The 15,718-nt window shown below is 46.6% G+C and overlaps 1 protein-coding gene across 1 annotated transcript in view; it reads right to left on the bottom strand.

Moving 5' to 3' along the window:
- Positions 1-451: 451 nt before the first annotated feature.
- Positions 452-15,718, bottom strand: part of LOC122728802 (putative cation exchanger C521.04c) — a 27,898-nt gene continuing 12,631 nt past the window's right edge. Inside the window, 13 exon segments of the mRNA XM_043967568.1 lie at positions 452-525; positions 912-1,020; positions 1,568-1,646; positions 2,642-2,736; positions 2,875-2,987; positions 2,990-3,022; positions 3,361-3,488; positions 4,280-4,317; positions 5,389-5,507; positions 6,825-6,924; positions 11,555-11,738; positions 12,971-13,112; positions 14,590-14,686. Of these exon segments, the coding sequence (XP_043823503.1) occupies positions 452-525; positions 912-1,020; positions 1,568-1,646; positions 2,642-2,736; positions 2,875-2,987; positions 2,990-3,022; positions 3,361-3,488; positions 4,280-4,317; positions 5,389-5,507; positions 6,825-6,924; positions 11,555-11,738; positions 12,971-13,112; positions 14,590-14,686 (1,311 nt within the window).

The raw sequence follows: 15,718 nt of genomic DNA, 5'->3' as shown, positions 1-15,718 counted from the left end.
TGGATGTGGCAAGAATCAAAAATGACCAAGGAAAAAGGGATTTCATTAGGCGAGTCCCTTCTCTCTCCCTCAGAAACAATCAAGGGTAATGAAGTTTTAGTACAAAGCCTTTTGTTCTTTAATAGTTCCCACAGGGGGCAGCTAGGTGGCGCAGTGGATATATCACCGGCCCTGGATTCAGGAGGAGCTGAGTTCAAATCTGGCCTGAGACACTTGACACTTACTAGCTGTGTGACCCTGGGCAAGTGACTTAACCCCCATTGCCCCGCAAAAAAAAAAAAAAAAAGTTCCCACAGTGTAAAAATGAGAGAGAAAATGGGTAAGGTTGAAGAAAGCTTTGGATTGATTTCCCGTTGTTCTCTAGATTTCAAATCAGATTAGGTAAATCCTTAAAAACCTACACAGGCCCCCAGCCTCAAAGGAAAGTACCCAGTCCTCTCTGATGCAGATATCAGCAGCCAGCAGGGGAAGGAGCAAAGAAATAGACCGCGAGGAGGATGAGGTAGACCATCACCAGCACAGTGCCTGAGGAGGGAGAGGGACACATTGGGGTCATTGTTCAACTGTCTGGGAGCAGATTTAAAACTTGGTGTAAGGTTTGGTAATAGCCATTTCAGAAAGCCGTCACTGTGTTTCCTTGGAAATTGGAGGCTAGTTAAGAGCTTTCTCTGCTATGTGGTTTTAGGTAGAACTCCTTGACATATCCCTTCAAAACCACCTGCTCCCCTCCATCATATGTAAGTGGACAGTCACTGCAAGGGGCCACCCTACCCAGGATTACCTAGGACATACATGCCACCTGTTACACTATGTAGAACTAACCTCAAACTTGGAGAGTTTCTAATAGCCAGGACCATCCTAGGGTAACCTGTATGCCCATACCCCTTTATTCCCTTCCCCTTCAAACCTACCTTGAAAGTAATCATACTTGCCATCCATGAAGATATAATTCATGAGAATGACACTGAACATGCTGGAATAGACGTGGAGATCACTGAAGAACAGCATAAACCCTGCTGGCTGAAGAGAGTAACAGACCTGTGGTAATTTAACTTTGTAATGGGGGTTGGAGGGCGTAGGACCTCAAGGGGTCCCATTTTAACATCTTTCATGGTTTAAAATGATTTTGGAAATCCTTCAATCTTCCCCCATTTTACAGATATGAAAACTAAGGCCTAGAAAAATGAATACTGGGGCTTGCCTAAGCTCCTAAAAGGCACTGTGGAGCAGAGCCACAAGTCAAACCTCCATTCTCTGACCCCCAAATCGCATTTTATCAGTGAGGAAATAGGCCGGGCACATCAAATTATTTGGGTCTCTTCCAGTCCGAGAGAGGTACTCAATAATCCATCAGCATTCATATACAGAGGCAGAGGGCCTGCCTTAGTGAACATATAATAAAAAGTCCAAGGTAACCCATAAAAGATAGCTAAGAACTATTGGGTCTAAGCTGCTCACAAGCAAGAGTTGTACCCAGAGGGCTAAATGAATATCCATGGAAGAGACCTGGAGAAAGTGGTCAAGTCAGCGACCTCGGCACATCCTTTTCACTCCCAGGTTGACTTACATAGAAGGTAGAGAACAGCACCAGGATGGGGATCTGCAGCATACAGACTTGTACTGCAATGCAGCTGCCAATCTCGATGTTGAAGAGAGGATTGGAACAGGAGATAGAGAAGTGGGAAAAGAAAGGCCTGTTTATGTTGTGAAATGGGGAAGGGATCAAAAAAAGGAAGCTGGGCCACAGAAGCAAGTGCCCCATACACCCGAGAGTGAGAAAGGAGCTTGAAAATCGCCTAGTCCTTTTACAGACAGGCCTGAAGATGGAAAAAGAAAATTGCCCCAGGATCTAAGCTCAGCTTTTTTGACCCTCCATTCAAAGTATTCTATCAGCCTTTTCTGCCGATAAGCTAACTTCTACCAGAGGGACAGAGGCTCATAGTTTATCTGCAAAATCAACAGTTTGAGAGCAGAGGGAAACATCAGGGCTGTTTGGGCAACATGACTAATACTTACCTTGTGCTTGAGGGCTTCCCTTCCCTTCCCCATGGAGACAGTATCTGCCTCCTGGGTACACCTCAAATACTGCTTCAACTCCACCCCAAGGTGGCAACTGCAGCTCATATCCTTCTGAAATATCCAGGACCCCTCATGATTTTATCCAGAGTACTCAGAATCATAATGCTAGAAAGGACCTTAGAAATCATCCATTCCAATCCTATTTTACAGAAGAGGAAACTGAGGCTGTGTAGCCTTGGGCAATGGCAGAGCAAGGATTTAAACATCCTAGATCCTTACTCTGTAATTGGTCATACTGCCTAGTCAGAAAGCACCTCCTGTCTTTCAGTCTACCTCTTCCCTTGGCTAATCTGGCTTCCCTACTCTCCAACTTATAATATGCCTGGCCCTCAAAGTTACTGGAAGATACTTCCTACTGTACTTTGGTTCCATTAACTTCAAGCTGAGAATTCTTTAACCGGCACATTGATGCTGATTTCAATCACAGGACCTCCAGCTGAGGGACTAGGGAAGCATATTCTACAGGAAGCCTCCACCAGTGTGTTAGGGCTATCCCAGGAGTCCGGTAGCATCTTCTGACCACCCTCTGCCCTGTCCATCCCTGCAGGGGTAGCATCCTCACCTGAGACTCAGGTGGTTCTGCAAGGCAAACTGAATCCCATTGACAATCTCAGGCAATTCAGGCACCATGGCAAGGACAGTCACTCCTATGAAGTACTGAGAGAAGGAAAAGGACAAGAGGAAAGCACTTGGGCCCCGACTTTCCAGGAACTTCTGTTGAACTCATCCTGTCCCACCTCCGTTTGTCTGGAGCCACTCCATCCATAGTGAAGGTGACAGGAGGTCCTGACTCACCTGGGACACAGTGGAACTCTCCAGAATGGGGCTGATGTGCTCTGTGGCCAGGTCAGCACAGGCAGACATGCAGAAGGTGGACAGCAGCAGGAAGAGCAGTGCACGCCATCGGGCCAGTGAACCACAGCACCATGGTGGTGCCCAGGCACTGGCAGGGAAGAGTAGAAGGAAGGAGGGAGAAGGTGGAAGCAAGATAGGAACAGTTATAGCCTCTCAACATTGTGGACTCCATTGTGTGCCTCTGGTTCACCTTTCTGATACTCCAAGGATTTGGGGAGGGGGCAAGGAAGATACCACTCCCAAGCTGAATAATTTGGTTATAAGGGGCATACCAGTCCAGGTGCAGGAGCGCCCTCAGGTTCTGCCCAGTTTAATAAACTGTCCCTGTTCTTCTCGCTTTCATAACTGAGAAACTTGGTTAATTTCTTTGCTGATCCCTGGTCCAGGTAGAGGAAGAAATGAGCCAAAAGGAGGGCTGACTTTAACCCTCGGGCAACTCACAGGGGTAGTCACTGATGTGGATGTCATAGATGTGTGAGTGTGTCTTCAGGGTGAAGAAGAGGCCCACAATGTAGGCAGCAGGGAGGAGGAGAGACACCGTATATACCAAGGGCCTGGAATGTAATGGCAGGGGGAAGGTGGAAAAGGAAGGCAGAGGCTAACAGCCTCAACAGGGACATCAATATCTCCCTCCTATAAGGGGGAGGGTCTTTTGAGAATGACAAAGATGAGTAAGCTCATGTCTGCTGGGGAGGGGGAAAGCAAAGAACAGTGAGAAGCAACAGGAGAAATAGGCAGTTACACTGGTTTAGGACGAGGAAACCAAGCGCTACCTTGTCAACGGCCTGTTGATGCCACCACAAATAACACTAACAGCAGTATTTTATAGTCATTTTTCTAACTCTCAGCATCCATACCCATCCTATCTGCCCATTTCCCACTGGACAACAATAAATAATTCACGTTATTGCCTGTGGGGGACCATAAAGGATGAGACCCTATTGGAGATCTCTGAGTCAAAAGTCCATGGAATGATGAACTTTATCTATTTCAATCCCCTTCATGTTACACATGAAGCTGAGGGAGACCCAGAGGTAGATAGGACAAATCTCATAAGGAGCAGTCAGCAGAACTTGGATTCAAACATGGGTCCCGTGACTCCAAATTCCATGCCCCTTCCATTGTACCACACACCTCACAACGTTACAAAGTAGGTGGCACACGTTCCCTTCTACAGAAGAAACAAGCTTAGTGAGGGGAAGGGAACTGCCCTGGTTACAAAGCTAGCCAGGACTAAACCAAGTGTTTAGGCCAAATGGGGAAATGGGCAAAGATCCTGGTTAGGAAGGAGTCCTCATCCATAGGGCTCTCAGTGGATCCCATCAAGTCACAGGGTCATACTTACTGTACATGGCTGTAGTAGAGAGTTCCATTGTTCTCCATCTGAAAGGCAAACTGGGCCATTAATGAGGTGGACAGGGATTACCACCCTTGGGAGCTACTGCATTGTGCCAATGTCCATGTCTTATGCTCCCCCAAAAGATTGTTGGGCCTCCCCAAGATCTGAGTCTGGGTTCTCCCTCAGGCCATCCCCCTTATCCTCTCCCAGACCCCAGCTTAGCCCAGGCCACATAAAGAGAAGACCCCCTCAAAAGAGGGTTGGAAAACCTCTCCTTGTGGGGAACAGAAAAAGGATTGGAGTCAGTCTAAGATCTGGCTCGATTGAATTGTAACTCCTCTAGAGAGGTAGTTATGGAATCCTTATGTCACTAGTCTCAGTCCAAGGTTTTGGACTGACCAAAACAGGCAAGGTCAGCTACTGCAGTGGGAATTTTTCCCCATACAAAATCCCCTTTGAGTTTTTCCCACTAGCCTTGAACTGTTACACTTGCTTAATTACAGGGCTTTGCCTTGCAAAGACCCTAGGCTATGAGTGTAGAAGTACTCAGAGGAGAGAAGCTACCATGCGAGAAGGTTTGCTTCAGATGAATGTGCTTGGTTTTCTCTTCTCCAGGCTAAGCATCCTTCCTCTCACCAATCCTGATGACATGCTTTGCTCTACTCTGGACATGCTCTAGTGTGTCAACATTGGGCTTAAAACATGAAGCCCACAACAAACCATAAAATCTACATATTCTGCCATTAGGGGCTATCACCCAGCTTCTCTGGCCCTTTATCACCGGGCTCTGAGCTCCCTTTCCTACTGATGCCTAATGCATCCTTCACCCCAGTCAGGTTGTTTTCATCTTCATCTGACTAGAATGCGGTTGATTCCGTCCCTCATCCAAAGTCTACCACAGTCTTCCCAGATTAGTCTAGCCCTCTAAGACCTCTCTCCAAATTCCTATAGTACCTATTATAGCCTCTCAAAAACAACCTGAGAGCTAATGCACATTTCTTTTTTTCCAGTACTACATGGGAGTGCATATGCACTTCATGAGGTTTCCTCAGCTGGGCCCCATCCTCCTCTCTGGCTGGTCCCCAGGGAAACTCAGGGCAGGACATTCTGCTTACCAGGTCAAATCGGCAACTGTGGCACAGATAGCTCCCTGAGAGGTCCTGGGTGATGTTCTGGCATTCCCCGCAGATCAGTCTTCCATAGACCTTGGAGAAGAGTGTTGGGGCAAACACACCTAGTGTCAGGTCCCATGGATGTGGATGTAGGATTCTGAGATCTCACTCTCCCAGTCCCTACACTTGCTAACATCCGAGTGCTAGAGGCTCTGAACAACTTCTCCAGACATCTCCAGAGTCAAGCAAATTGGCTCACTGGTCCCAGAATCATTGCTGCCCTCTCGTTTGGCCCCAGTAGCAAGGTCCTACACACTCTTTAAGAAAGGGACTTAGACCTAGAATCTCAAGGAATGAAAACACCATTTCTTAGGCTAAAAGGAAGTCATGTGGATAGAGCACTGGCCCTGGAGTCAGGAGTACCCGAGTTCAAATCCGGCTTCAGAAACTTAACACTTACTAGCTGTGTGACCCTGGGCAAGTCACTTAACCCCAATTGCCTCACAAAAAAAAAAAAAAAAAAAGAAAAGAAAAAGAAAGGCATAAGTAAAGGCAAGACATGGAAATCAGGAGCTGAGTTAAGTGAAGCCTGAGGTTTGAGCCCACCTGGAGCCACTTAGGTTGTTAGTTCTAGCCTTCCTTTCTGGGACTTTGAGTTTGAACAGTCTTAGAGCTTTCTACACCAACAAAGGAGACCTCCCTTAGCTGAGAGAAGAAAGGGGTAACAGAAGAACATCAAAAGACCTGGGTTCAGGTCTCATCTCTGCCCTTTTTTTTTCCTCCCATCTCCGCCCTTTTAAGCCGTGTAACCTTGGGCGAGTCCCCTTCTTGGACTTCAGCTCCCTCATCTGGGAAAGATGAGTGACAGGGGGAGCGGCACTAGGTCACTTTCAGAGTTCCTTCTAGCTTCAGTGCTCGTCACCATTAAAGGAAGGAGAGGTCATTGAAAAAGGAGCGGAAATCAGATGAGAGGGAACTCAGTCCTCCAAGTCCTGAGCAAAAGCTTTGTCCACCTTCCTGTATATGGCTGTAAGCACCCCCTCTGTTGTTTTTGTCATTTCCGACTCTTTGTGACCCCAACTGGGGCTTTCTCGGCAGAGATACCGGAGCTGTGTGCCATTTTCTCCTAGTCATATTACAGATGAGGGAACCGAGGCAAACAGGGTTAAGTGACTTGGCCAGGGTCACACAGCTAGTGTCTGAGGCCAGATTTTTACTGAGGAAGATGAGTCTTTTTCTGACTCCAGGCCCAGAGCTCTATCTACCAAGTCACCTAGGTGTCCCTAGGTGTACTCTACCCTGATTAAATTTAGCTTTCCTTCTACCCCCTAAAAAAAAAATCTGGTGTTCTGGTTCATTGTGTCCAGAGTCTAATCCAGGTAAGTACATCATAGAAATTCTCTATTTATTGCCCTAGACTCCCCACAGCCCAGGCTTACCTCCCACAGAGAGGAAGAGCAGTGTAGAGCTGACCCCCACTGACCGGCTGTTAAACCTCTGTTCAGGATGGCGGATTCCCCCTATCACCATGCAGAGACCCTGGAAACATTAGGATCACCAGATCACAGATGTGAGACTGGAAGGGGCCTTGGAGATCAGTCATCCAGCCCAGTTTTCTCATTTTCCAGATGAAAGGTGTCAGCCCAAGGGCACACATGGGTAGTAAGCAGCAGAAGCCACGTTTGACCTTTGATCCTCCGATTTAAAATCTTAATTCCTTCCGCTAGAAAGCTGTTCATTCAAACTCTCCCTCCCTGCTCCTCCATGTTTGCTGTGGACTCTGTCTCTGTCTCTGTCTAAAAGGAGAAAAGCTCCAGAGGGCTCTGGTCCTAAACCACACTTTTGACTTCCCTTCTCCCTCGGCCACCACAACAAATCAACAAGCACTCATTAAGCATCTGTCCAAGCAGCTGCCAAAGCCAATGGTGCACTTCATGCCTGCTGACAGACTGGACCTCGAAGTATCCTCACGCCCAGCATGGTGCCCAATACGTGGCAGGCCCATATCATTTGCTGCACATTTGCTCCAAATGCCAAGTATGCCCCACTGACTGAATGTGAATAATCCTGAAGAGCCAAGACTGATGGTTTGAGCCCAGGTCACAAGAATCATCCAATCTCAGGATGGCTAGTCCAACCCAGACCTGAACAAGACTCTTCTAGTCTATTATGTCATCCCAACAAGGGGCCATTGAGCTTTGGCTTGAGACCCTCCAGAAAGAAGAAACCCCCCCAAAAAAAGAAAGAGGGAACCCCCCAGTTCACAGTTTCACTTTGGCCTGTGAGAAATAATGTTTAATCTGCAATCAAAAAGCAGAGAATACTTCATTAGAACAGCCTATTTCTCATTGCTGCCTTTCTATCCCCAATGCCTGGCACAGTCAACTCTTGTTGAATTAGATCTCTTTTCTGAACTCCAGACCCACATCTATAACGGCCTATAGAAAATGTTCACCTCGCTGTCTCCTTAGCCCTTCAAATTCATTGTGTCTGAGCCAGTTACTTATCTTACCTCAACCTTCTTTTCTTTCTGTTTTGGTGGCACCACCCTTCACCAATGGTCCCTGGTGTTTCCTAACTGACACTACTTTCTCTCACCCTTCCAAGTTACCAAGCCTTGTTGATTGATTATACTTCCATAACACATCATATCTATCTCCTCCTCTTCCCATGGCTTCCCTCATATAATACCACATTCCCACCCACCTAGATTGTGGCAATCATTTCCTTCATGCTCCGAGGCATACTGCTGCCAAAATAATCTAGATTTATTCCTATTGCTTGATTTATTGATTTGTTCCTATCACTCCTTTGCCCCAAATTCTTCAATAGCTCCCTAGCATTCTCCATGATTTGGCAGCAGATCTCTCATACTGCTTCCCTCAATGCTTTAACCAGATCAGACTATTCTTCCTTCCACCATGCCTAACTTTTACTTTCAGGACCCTCCTTTCTTGTATTCTTTTTTTTTCTCAGGGCAATGGGGGTTAAGTGACTTGCCCAGGGTCACAAAGCTAGTAAGTGTCAAGTGTCTGAGGCTGGCTTTGAACTCAGGTCCTCCTGAATCCAAGGCCCGTGCTCTATCCACTGTGCCATCTAGCTGCCCCCTCTTATATTCTTTTTTTTTGGGGGGGGCGGGGCAATGGGGTTTAAGTGACTTGCCCAGGGTCACACAGCTAGTAAGTGTCTGAGGCGGGGTTTGAACTCAGGTCCTCCTGAATCCAAGGCTGGTGCCTTATCCACTGCGCCACCTAGCTGCCCCCCTCTTGTATTCTTAATGCTTGGAATATCCCCCCCCCCCCCCGCCAACTTTTATTTAATTCCTACCCATATTTAAAAGCAGTGGTGTCAAATTCAAATAGAAACCAATCCTTGCAGGCCACATATTGACTTAACAAAATAAAAATGGAATACAACATAATGTTATTTTGTGGTTTTTTGTTAAATATTGCCAATCACATTTTAATTTGGTTCGGGTCATACAAATATTTTGTACCCACTGTATGATCCCTCTGCTTTAAAACACAAATCAAATATTGTCTCTGCCAGAAACCTGACGGATGATAACCTGCCCCTTCCCAAGCCCCCCTCACCTTAGACCTCACATAACTGTAATGTGACAATATTACATCAAATACATTTTAGAAATATAAAACAAAGGACTCCAAGCTCTGGAGGGCAGGGACTTAGACTTCTATGATTCCTATGCCCATGTTTTGCACACACTTAAATGTTTACTGGGATTTGGAGAATTGGCTCCCTGGGAATGGGCAAGGTCTTTGAGACAGAATGTATTTAGAAGATAGGATTACAAAGGAAAGAAAGAGCTTGTCATGCAGCTGTGATTTAGTCAGCTGTGTTAACAAATGTAGCTTTCAGCACCTGCCATTTCTTTTGTTTGTTTGTTTGCTTTTGGTGAGACAATTGGAGTTAAGTGACTTGCCCAGGGTCACACAGCCAGTAAGTGTTGTGTCTGAGGCTGGATTTGAACTCAGGTCCTCCTAACTCCAGGACCAGTGCTCTATCCACTGCGCCACCTAGCTGCCCCAGCACCTGCCATTGCACTAGAAGTAAGCCCAAGTGGAAAAGAAAGCCATGTCATGCAAAAATCTGAATTTATGCAAATTGGAGAAAGCTAATTCATCAGGACACAGCTTGGCCTCTACCCCCATTTCAGGGAATGTTAATATGACTGCTTACCAAAATGGGATTCCTCGACCACCTTCCTTTAAATCAATAAAGCATTTATTGTTTTGTTTTGGTTTTTGGTGGGGCAATGGGGGTTAAGTGACTTGCCCAGGGTCACACAGCTAAGTAAGTGTCAAGTGTCTGAGGCCAAATTTGAACTCAGGTCCTCCTGAATCCAGGGCCAGTGCTTTATCCACTGCGCCACCTAGCTTCCCCCCTAAAAATGTCTCATCATCTTTTTTTTTTTTTTGAGGCAATTGGGGTTAAGTGACTTGCTCAGGGTCACACAGCTAGTAAGTGTCAAGTATCTGAATCCGGATTTGAACTCAGGACCTCCTGAATCCAGGGCCGATCCTCTATCCACTACGCCACCTAGCTGCCCCCTAAAGCATTTATTGTACAAAGTGCTGGGACTATAAAAAACAAAGTAAGACAATCTCGGCTCTTAGAATTATTCATCTTTTTATGTCCATAGACATTCCCCCACCTTTGCTAGTCTGGGGATATCTATGGACCTCTTCTCAGAATCATGCTTTTTAAATATATAAAACAGAATCTATAGGATTACAATAAAATAAGAAAGTTAACAAAATATTAATCAAGAAACAAGGAATGGGGCAGCTAGGTGGTGCAGTGGATAAAGCACCAGCTCTGGATTCAGGAAGACCTGAGTTCATATCTGGCCTCAGACACTTGACACTTACTAGCTGTGTGACCTTGGGCAAGTCACTTAACCCTCATTGCCCCACAAAAAAAAAAAAAAAAGAAAAGAAACAAGGAACATCATGCTTTCAAGAGCAAGTTCTCCAGAGCAGTGGCTCTCAAGGTTTTCATTTCCATGGATCTCTTATGAAGCAAAAGATCCATGTGGATGACCTCTCTTACCTGCCTCCATCACCAGAAGAACAGGACAGGGTTGATCTTTTATCAGGGAAGAAGCACCCTTGTATTACAAATATTACCCACAAGAGACCACTTACTTAGATCTTGGGGACTAGGGTGGAGGGAGGAAAGTGGGCCAAGTAGGAAGCCATCCACCTAAATCCCAACACAGTTGGAATGAGGCACACTTTAAAAATTAATGTCTTCTGTGGCTTTTACGAGAGGAGTTGAATGACTAAAAGCACACTCGTTTTCAGGAACACATCCTTTGAGTAGGTCAAGGTACAAGGAGAAGAGGCAGGGGTGCTCATTGCCCTTCCATCAGAGGAAGAGTAAGGCAGAGCTCTATGGGGAAGCCAGGGTATGGACCCTCGGGGTCCAGAGGAAGAACCAGGAAGCTCTGGGGTTTACAACACTCTTCATGTTCAAAGGGTGTTGTTAAGCCCTATGAGAAAAGTAATGGCGTCTTCATTCTCTTAGTATACCCTGCAGTACTTTGCACATAGTAGGTGCTCAATAAACATTTTTTTTGGTTTTGTTTTTTTGCAGGCAATGGGGGTTAAGTGACTTGCTCAGGGTCACACAGCTAGTAAGTGTCAAGTGTCTGAGGCCAGATTTGAACTCAGGTACTCCTGAATTCAGGGCCGGTACTTTAACCACTGCGCCATCTAGCTGCCTCCGTCAATAAACATTTTATGAATGAATGAATGTAGACTGGTTCTAATGAAGCTGCTTAGGGCTGACTTGGGTTAGAGGACCAGGCTTCCAATCGTGTCTTTCCTACTTACTACCAGGACCTCTGCTTCATCATGTGAAAAATGAAGGAGTCGAATCTTATGGCCCCCTAGGGCATTTCTAGCTCAGGATAGAAGCCCATGAGCCTATTTGGGAGGGCGGGCATGGAGAGGGAAGGAGAGGGAAGAGACGTGCCGAAGAGCAGAGAAGCCAAAATTCATCGCTCAGATCTTTCGTCCTTCCAGGGCTCAGGAAGTTTTTTCATAAACCAAATGAGAATTCCACACCCGGCCCTTCCCAGGCTTCTGGAGCCCTCCACAACTGGTTCTGAAAAGGAGCAAGGAACCCTCTCAGCGAGACTCACTGGGATGAGGAGCACGCAGCCCAGCACGGTGCCCGTCAAAGCAGATTTCACCACCTCCTCGTAGCATTTGTTCCTTTCCTGGGCCCCCTTGATCAGTGCAGTGATATAAAACGTCAGCTCGATGATGGAGCCAAATGTGGCATTCACCACGGCGCCCACGGCGAAAGTGCTCTGAGCTGAAATGCTGGGAACCAAGACCAAAACAGGGCTTGAGCCCACTGTCCCTTGTCACCTCATTGGGGATGCAGTCCTTTGAGAAGGCCCACAGCACAGAAACAGGACAGAGGCCACACAGATCAGTACAGTCAGCACCACACCATCCTTCCCCTCAAATAGCTGTGCCGAGGTCACTGCAAGAGACTTTCGTATTTCTGGGTCATTTAATATTCAAAGAATAAGGTAGACTCCAAGTTGAAAAGGACCACAGACATCAACCGATCCAACCCTTGCCCAGCACATAAATTGCTACAGCCTCTAAAAACTAATTCAGCTTCTATCTGAGCATGTAACAGAGAAGAGTCACAGAACCTGGGTTCGAATCCCACACTGGCTGTGTTACCTTAGGCAAGTCACTTGTCCTCCACAGGCCTCAGTTTTCTCATCTGTAGAAAGAAGGGCTTGGACTAGATAGTTTCTTAAGTCTCCATCCAGTTCTAGAACGAAGATCCTGTGACCTCCAACTATGGAGTATTTATTACTTAACAAGTCAGCCTGTTCCATTTGAATGCCTGAGAGCTGGGCTGGCAATAACAACTGCTTATAGTTAAGGTTTGCAGAGCTCTTTCCTGAGACCAACTCTAAGGGAGGCATTAACTTCATTATTTATAGATCGACATATAAAAAAATCAATAAATATTATTAATCCCATTTTACAGATGAGAAAACTGACTTACCTAGGAGGTGGAATTCAAATCCAGGTCCCCTAACTCCCAGTCCACTTACATTCATAGGGCACTTTAAGGATGTGACAGTTTTACAGATAAGCAAATCAAGGCTCAGAGGGTCAAGTGACTCAGCCACAGTCACATAGCTTGTTGCTGTTGCTCCGCTGTTTCAGTTGTTTCCAACTCCTCATGACCCCAATTTGGTATTTTCTTGGGGAAGGTACTGGAGTAGTTTGCCATGTCCTTCTCCAGCTCATTTTACAGATGAGGAAACTGAGGCAAACAGGGTGAAGTGACTTGTTCAGGCTCACACAGCTAGTAAGTGTCTGAGGCTGGATTTGAACTCAGGAAGAGGAGTTTTCCTGGCTCCAGGCCCAGTATTCAATTGGCTGCTCCACCTGACTGCTCACATAGCTTACAAGTGCCAAAACTAGGACTTGACACCAAAGTCTCTAGCTTCTCAGTGCAGTGCTCTTTGGATGTAGAAAACAGGGGGAAGGCACAAGCAGCTTCTGAGCACCCTCAGGCTTACCTGGCGATGGCCATGCCAATATAGTAAGAGAGGGGTATGATGGAGAGGAGGGAGAGGGTGAACTTGGCAAGAGAGCTCGTGTATTGGTTCTGGCTGTCCATGTAGCCCAAGGTTAAGGTCAGGAGTACCAGTGGCAGGAGGTCTAGAGACAACGGGTTAAGGAACAGGACTCCAGGCTCATTTTATTATTTTTATTATTTTTTTTTAGTGAGGCAATTGGGGTTAAGTGACTTGCCCAGGGTCACACAGCTAGTAAGTGCCAAGTGTCTGAGGTCGGATTTGAATTTGGGTCCTGCTGAATCCAGGGCCGGTGCTCTATCCACTGCGCCACCTAGCTGCCCGGGAGGGCAGACACTTGACACTTACTAGCTGTGTGACCCTGGGCAAGTCACTTAACACTCATTGCCCCCCTCCCTCCGCAAAAGTTCATCTCATGCCTCTAAACATCTGTTTGGGGGAGGCCATCCCTCAGCAGAACAAATCAAATGGTTTATCTACAGGGAGTGAGGAGCTCCTCCCCCAGCTCTGCTATCAGCCTCTATGATGCTTTCTTTGGGAATGCCGGTTCCTCCCTTTTGTACAACAAAACAACAGCTGGCCCTTTCTCCCTCCCTCCTCACACTCTCCCCTCTCCCCACTGCCAACCCCAATGGGCTTCACAAGGCTACTTTTCTGCTATCCCTAGTGAAATGGAACAGGTCAGTGTCTAGCATTACTGTAAGGTTGGTCTAATATTTAATCTAAACTCAACACATCTATTCGAGGTGCGAGTCCCCTTCAATTTGAGGATTACCTGTCTCTTTGCCAACAACTTGAATCAATGCAAACCACCTTTTCTTGATTTCTTTTTTTTGGGGGGGGGATCAGGTCATTGTAAAACTTGCAGGAGCAGGATTATTCAGAATCGCAAAATTAGAGTAACTTTCTCAGCATGAAAATATTCAACATTTCAGAGGTAGTTTCATGAAGGCAATCAGGCTGACATGCCAAGGGCCAACAACGTCAGCTTGCCTTATGTCTTGAAGCATCTGGGGCAAAGGGAGTCTAAAACGTCCATGTGTTCTGGAACTTATCTTGAAGGAATGACCAACTTCTGACAAGAACCTTGATATATATATAGGACAGAATTGTCCCATGGGCTATCAGAATCTAATGGTTCCCCATCTTCTGTTGTAGGTTGTTCTTCAAACAGACTGTTCATAAAAGTTTGTCTGAGCTTGGGAAAGCTATAGTAACCACTTCTGATCAACCAGTGCTGCCTGGGAAATGTCCATCTGTACCACCAATTGTGCCCATTGCTTCACAACAAACATTAGGCAGTCTCCTTTTCCTCCTCCCAATCTTCCCCCCTCATCTCAGACTTAGAACTAGTGCCTCATACCACCCAACCATGGACTGTCAGAGAAGCTTCTCCTGCTCCTGACAGGGCAGGACCACGCACAGGAGAGCTCTGTGGCTAAAGTCTTGCTTCCTTCCACTTGGGGGAGAGTCTTCCTCATTCACTACTGTCCTCTTCGCAGATTGTCTCTTCCAGCTTGTCTCTTCCTGCTATTTGCAGCCACAGGGCTGCTGGGGTGGAATGGCATTTGTGGACTTCCCTCGGACGTGGCAAAGGATACTGACAGCAAAGATACTGACACCATCCACAGTATACTTGTAGTAATAGGAGTTAGCTGCATGACAGCAGCACAAGAGTGTGTCAGCATCCATGGGCGCCTCTGTCTAAAATGGGGGTCATGGAAGACATTCAGAAGGGCAGATTTTCTTCTGAAGGGCTATTTACATTAAGCCTATGTTCCCGATATCCCTCCTACAACCCTTTATAGTATAGGGATTTGGGCATGTAGGCTCTGGTCTTGGACCCTTCCCTGATTCATTGAAACCCCTACTCCTACCCCATGCTTCCTTTTGCATAGAGCAAAAGGGTCCTAGAAAAAAGCAGGACATAGGAATGCAGAGGACAGTCGAGATAGGGATGTATTTTCCTGTTGTCTAAAAAAGTAGTATTGTGAGGGAAGGAGACAAGCAAGCAGAAGGGGCCAGAGCGAGACTTGGGCCGACTGGGTCCTTTGGGATTTGAACACTACTTTCTACTTCCAACAATTCTACGAAAACAAAATGGCCTGTGACATCCATCAAGATATATGAGCCTTAAGTCCCAGAGGCCTCTGGTGGGACTTTCTTTTTGTACCTCTTATCCTAAGAGTGGACTTCTGGGGTAAAGTGAGATTCCAGCTGTGTGTTTGCCCTTCCACTTAGAGAAAGCTTGGGGTTTAGCCTCACATAAGCCACTAAGGAGCCACAGGACTCTGGCCAAGTCACTTTTTAAATTTTTTTAGTGAGGCAATTAGGGTTAAGTGACTTGCCCAGGGTCACACAGCTAGTAAGTGTTAAGTGTCTGAGGCCTCATTTGAACTCAGGTACTCCTGACTCCAGGGCCGGTGCTCTATCCACTGCGCCACCTAGCTGCCCCCCCCACCACCCTTTTTTTTTTCTGGGCCGTGAGGATTAAGTGACTTGCCCAGGGTCACATAGCTAGTGAGTGTCAAGTGTCTGAGGTCAGATTTGAACTCAGGTCCTCCCGAATCCAAGGCCGTTGCTTTATCTACTGTGCCACCTAGCCACCCCCTGGCCAAGTCACTTTTAAGTTCTCTAGGCATTGACTTCCATTCATCTCTAAAATAGGGCATGTGGTTAGCACAGATGACCCACAAGGCCTCTTCCAACTCTAGCTACTATCATCCTAGG

This window comes from Dromiciops gliroides, chromosome 5 (genome assembly GCF_019393635.1).
Source record: "Dromiciops gliroides isolate mDroGli1 chromosome 5, mDroGli1.pri, whole genome shotgun sequence".
In the NCBI taxonomy this organism is placed as follows: Eukaryota; Metazoa; Chordata; class Mammalia; order Microbiotheria; family Microbiotheriidae; genus Dromiciops; species Dromiciops gliroides.
The sequence above is the reverse complement of the archived record's forward strand: the minus strand, read 5'-3'. Positions and strand labels throughout refer to the sequence as shown.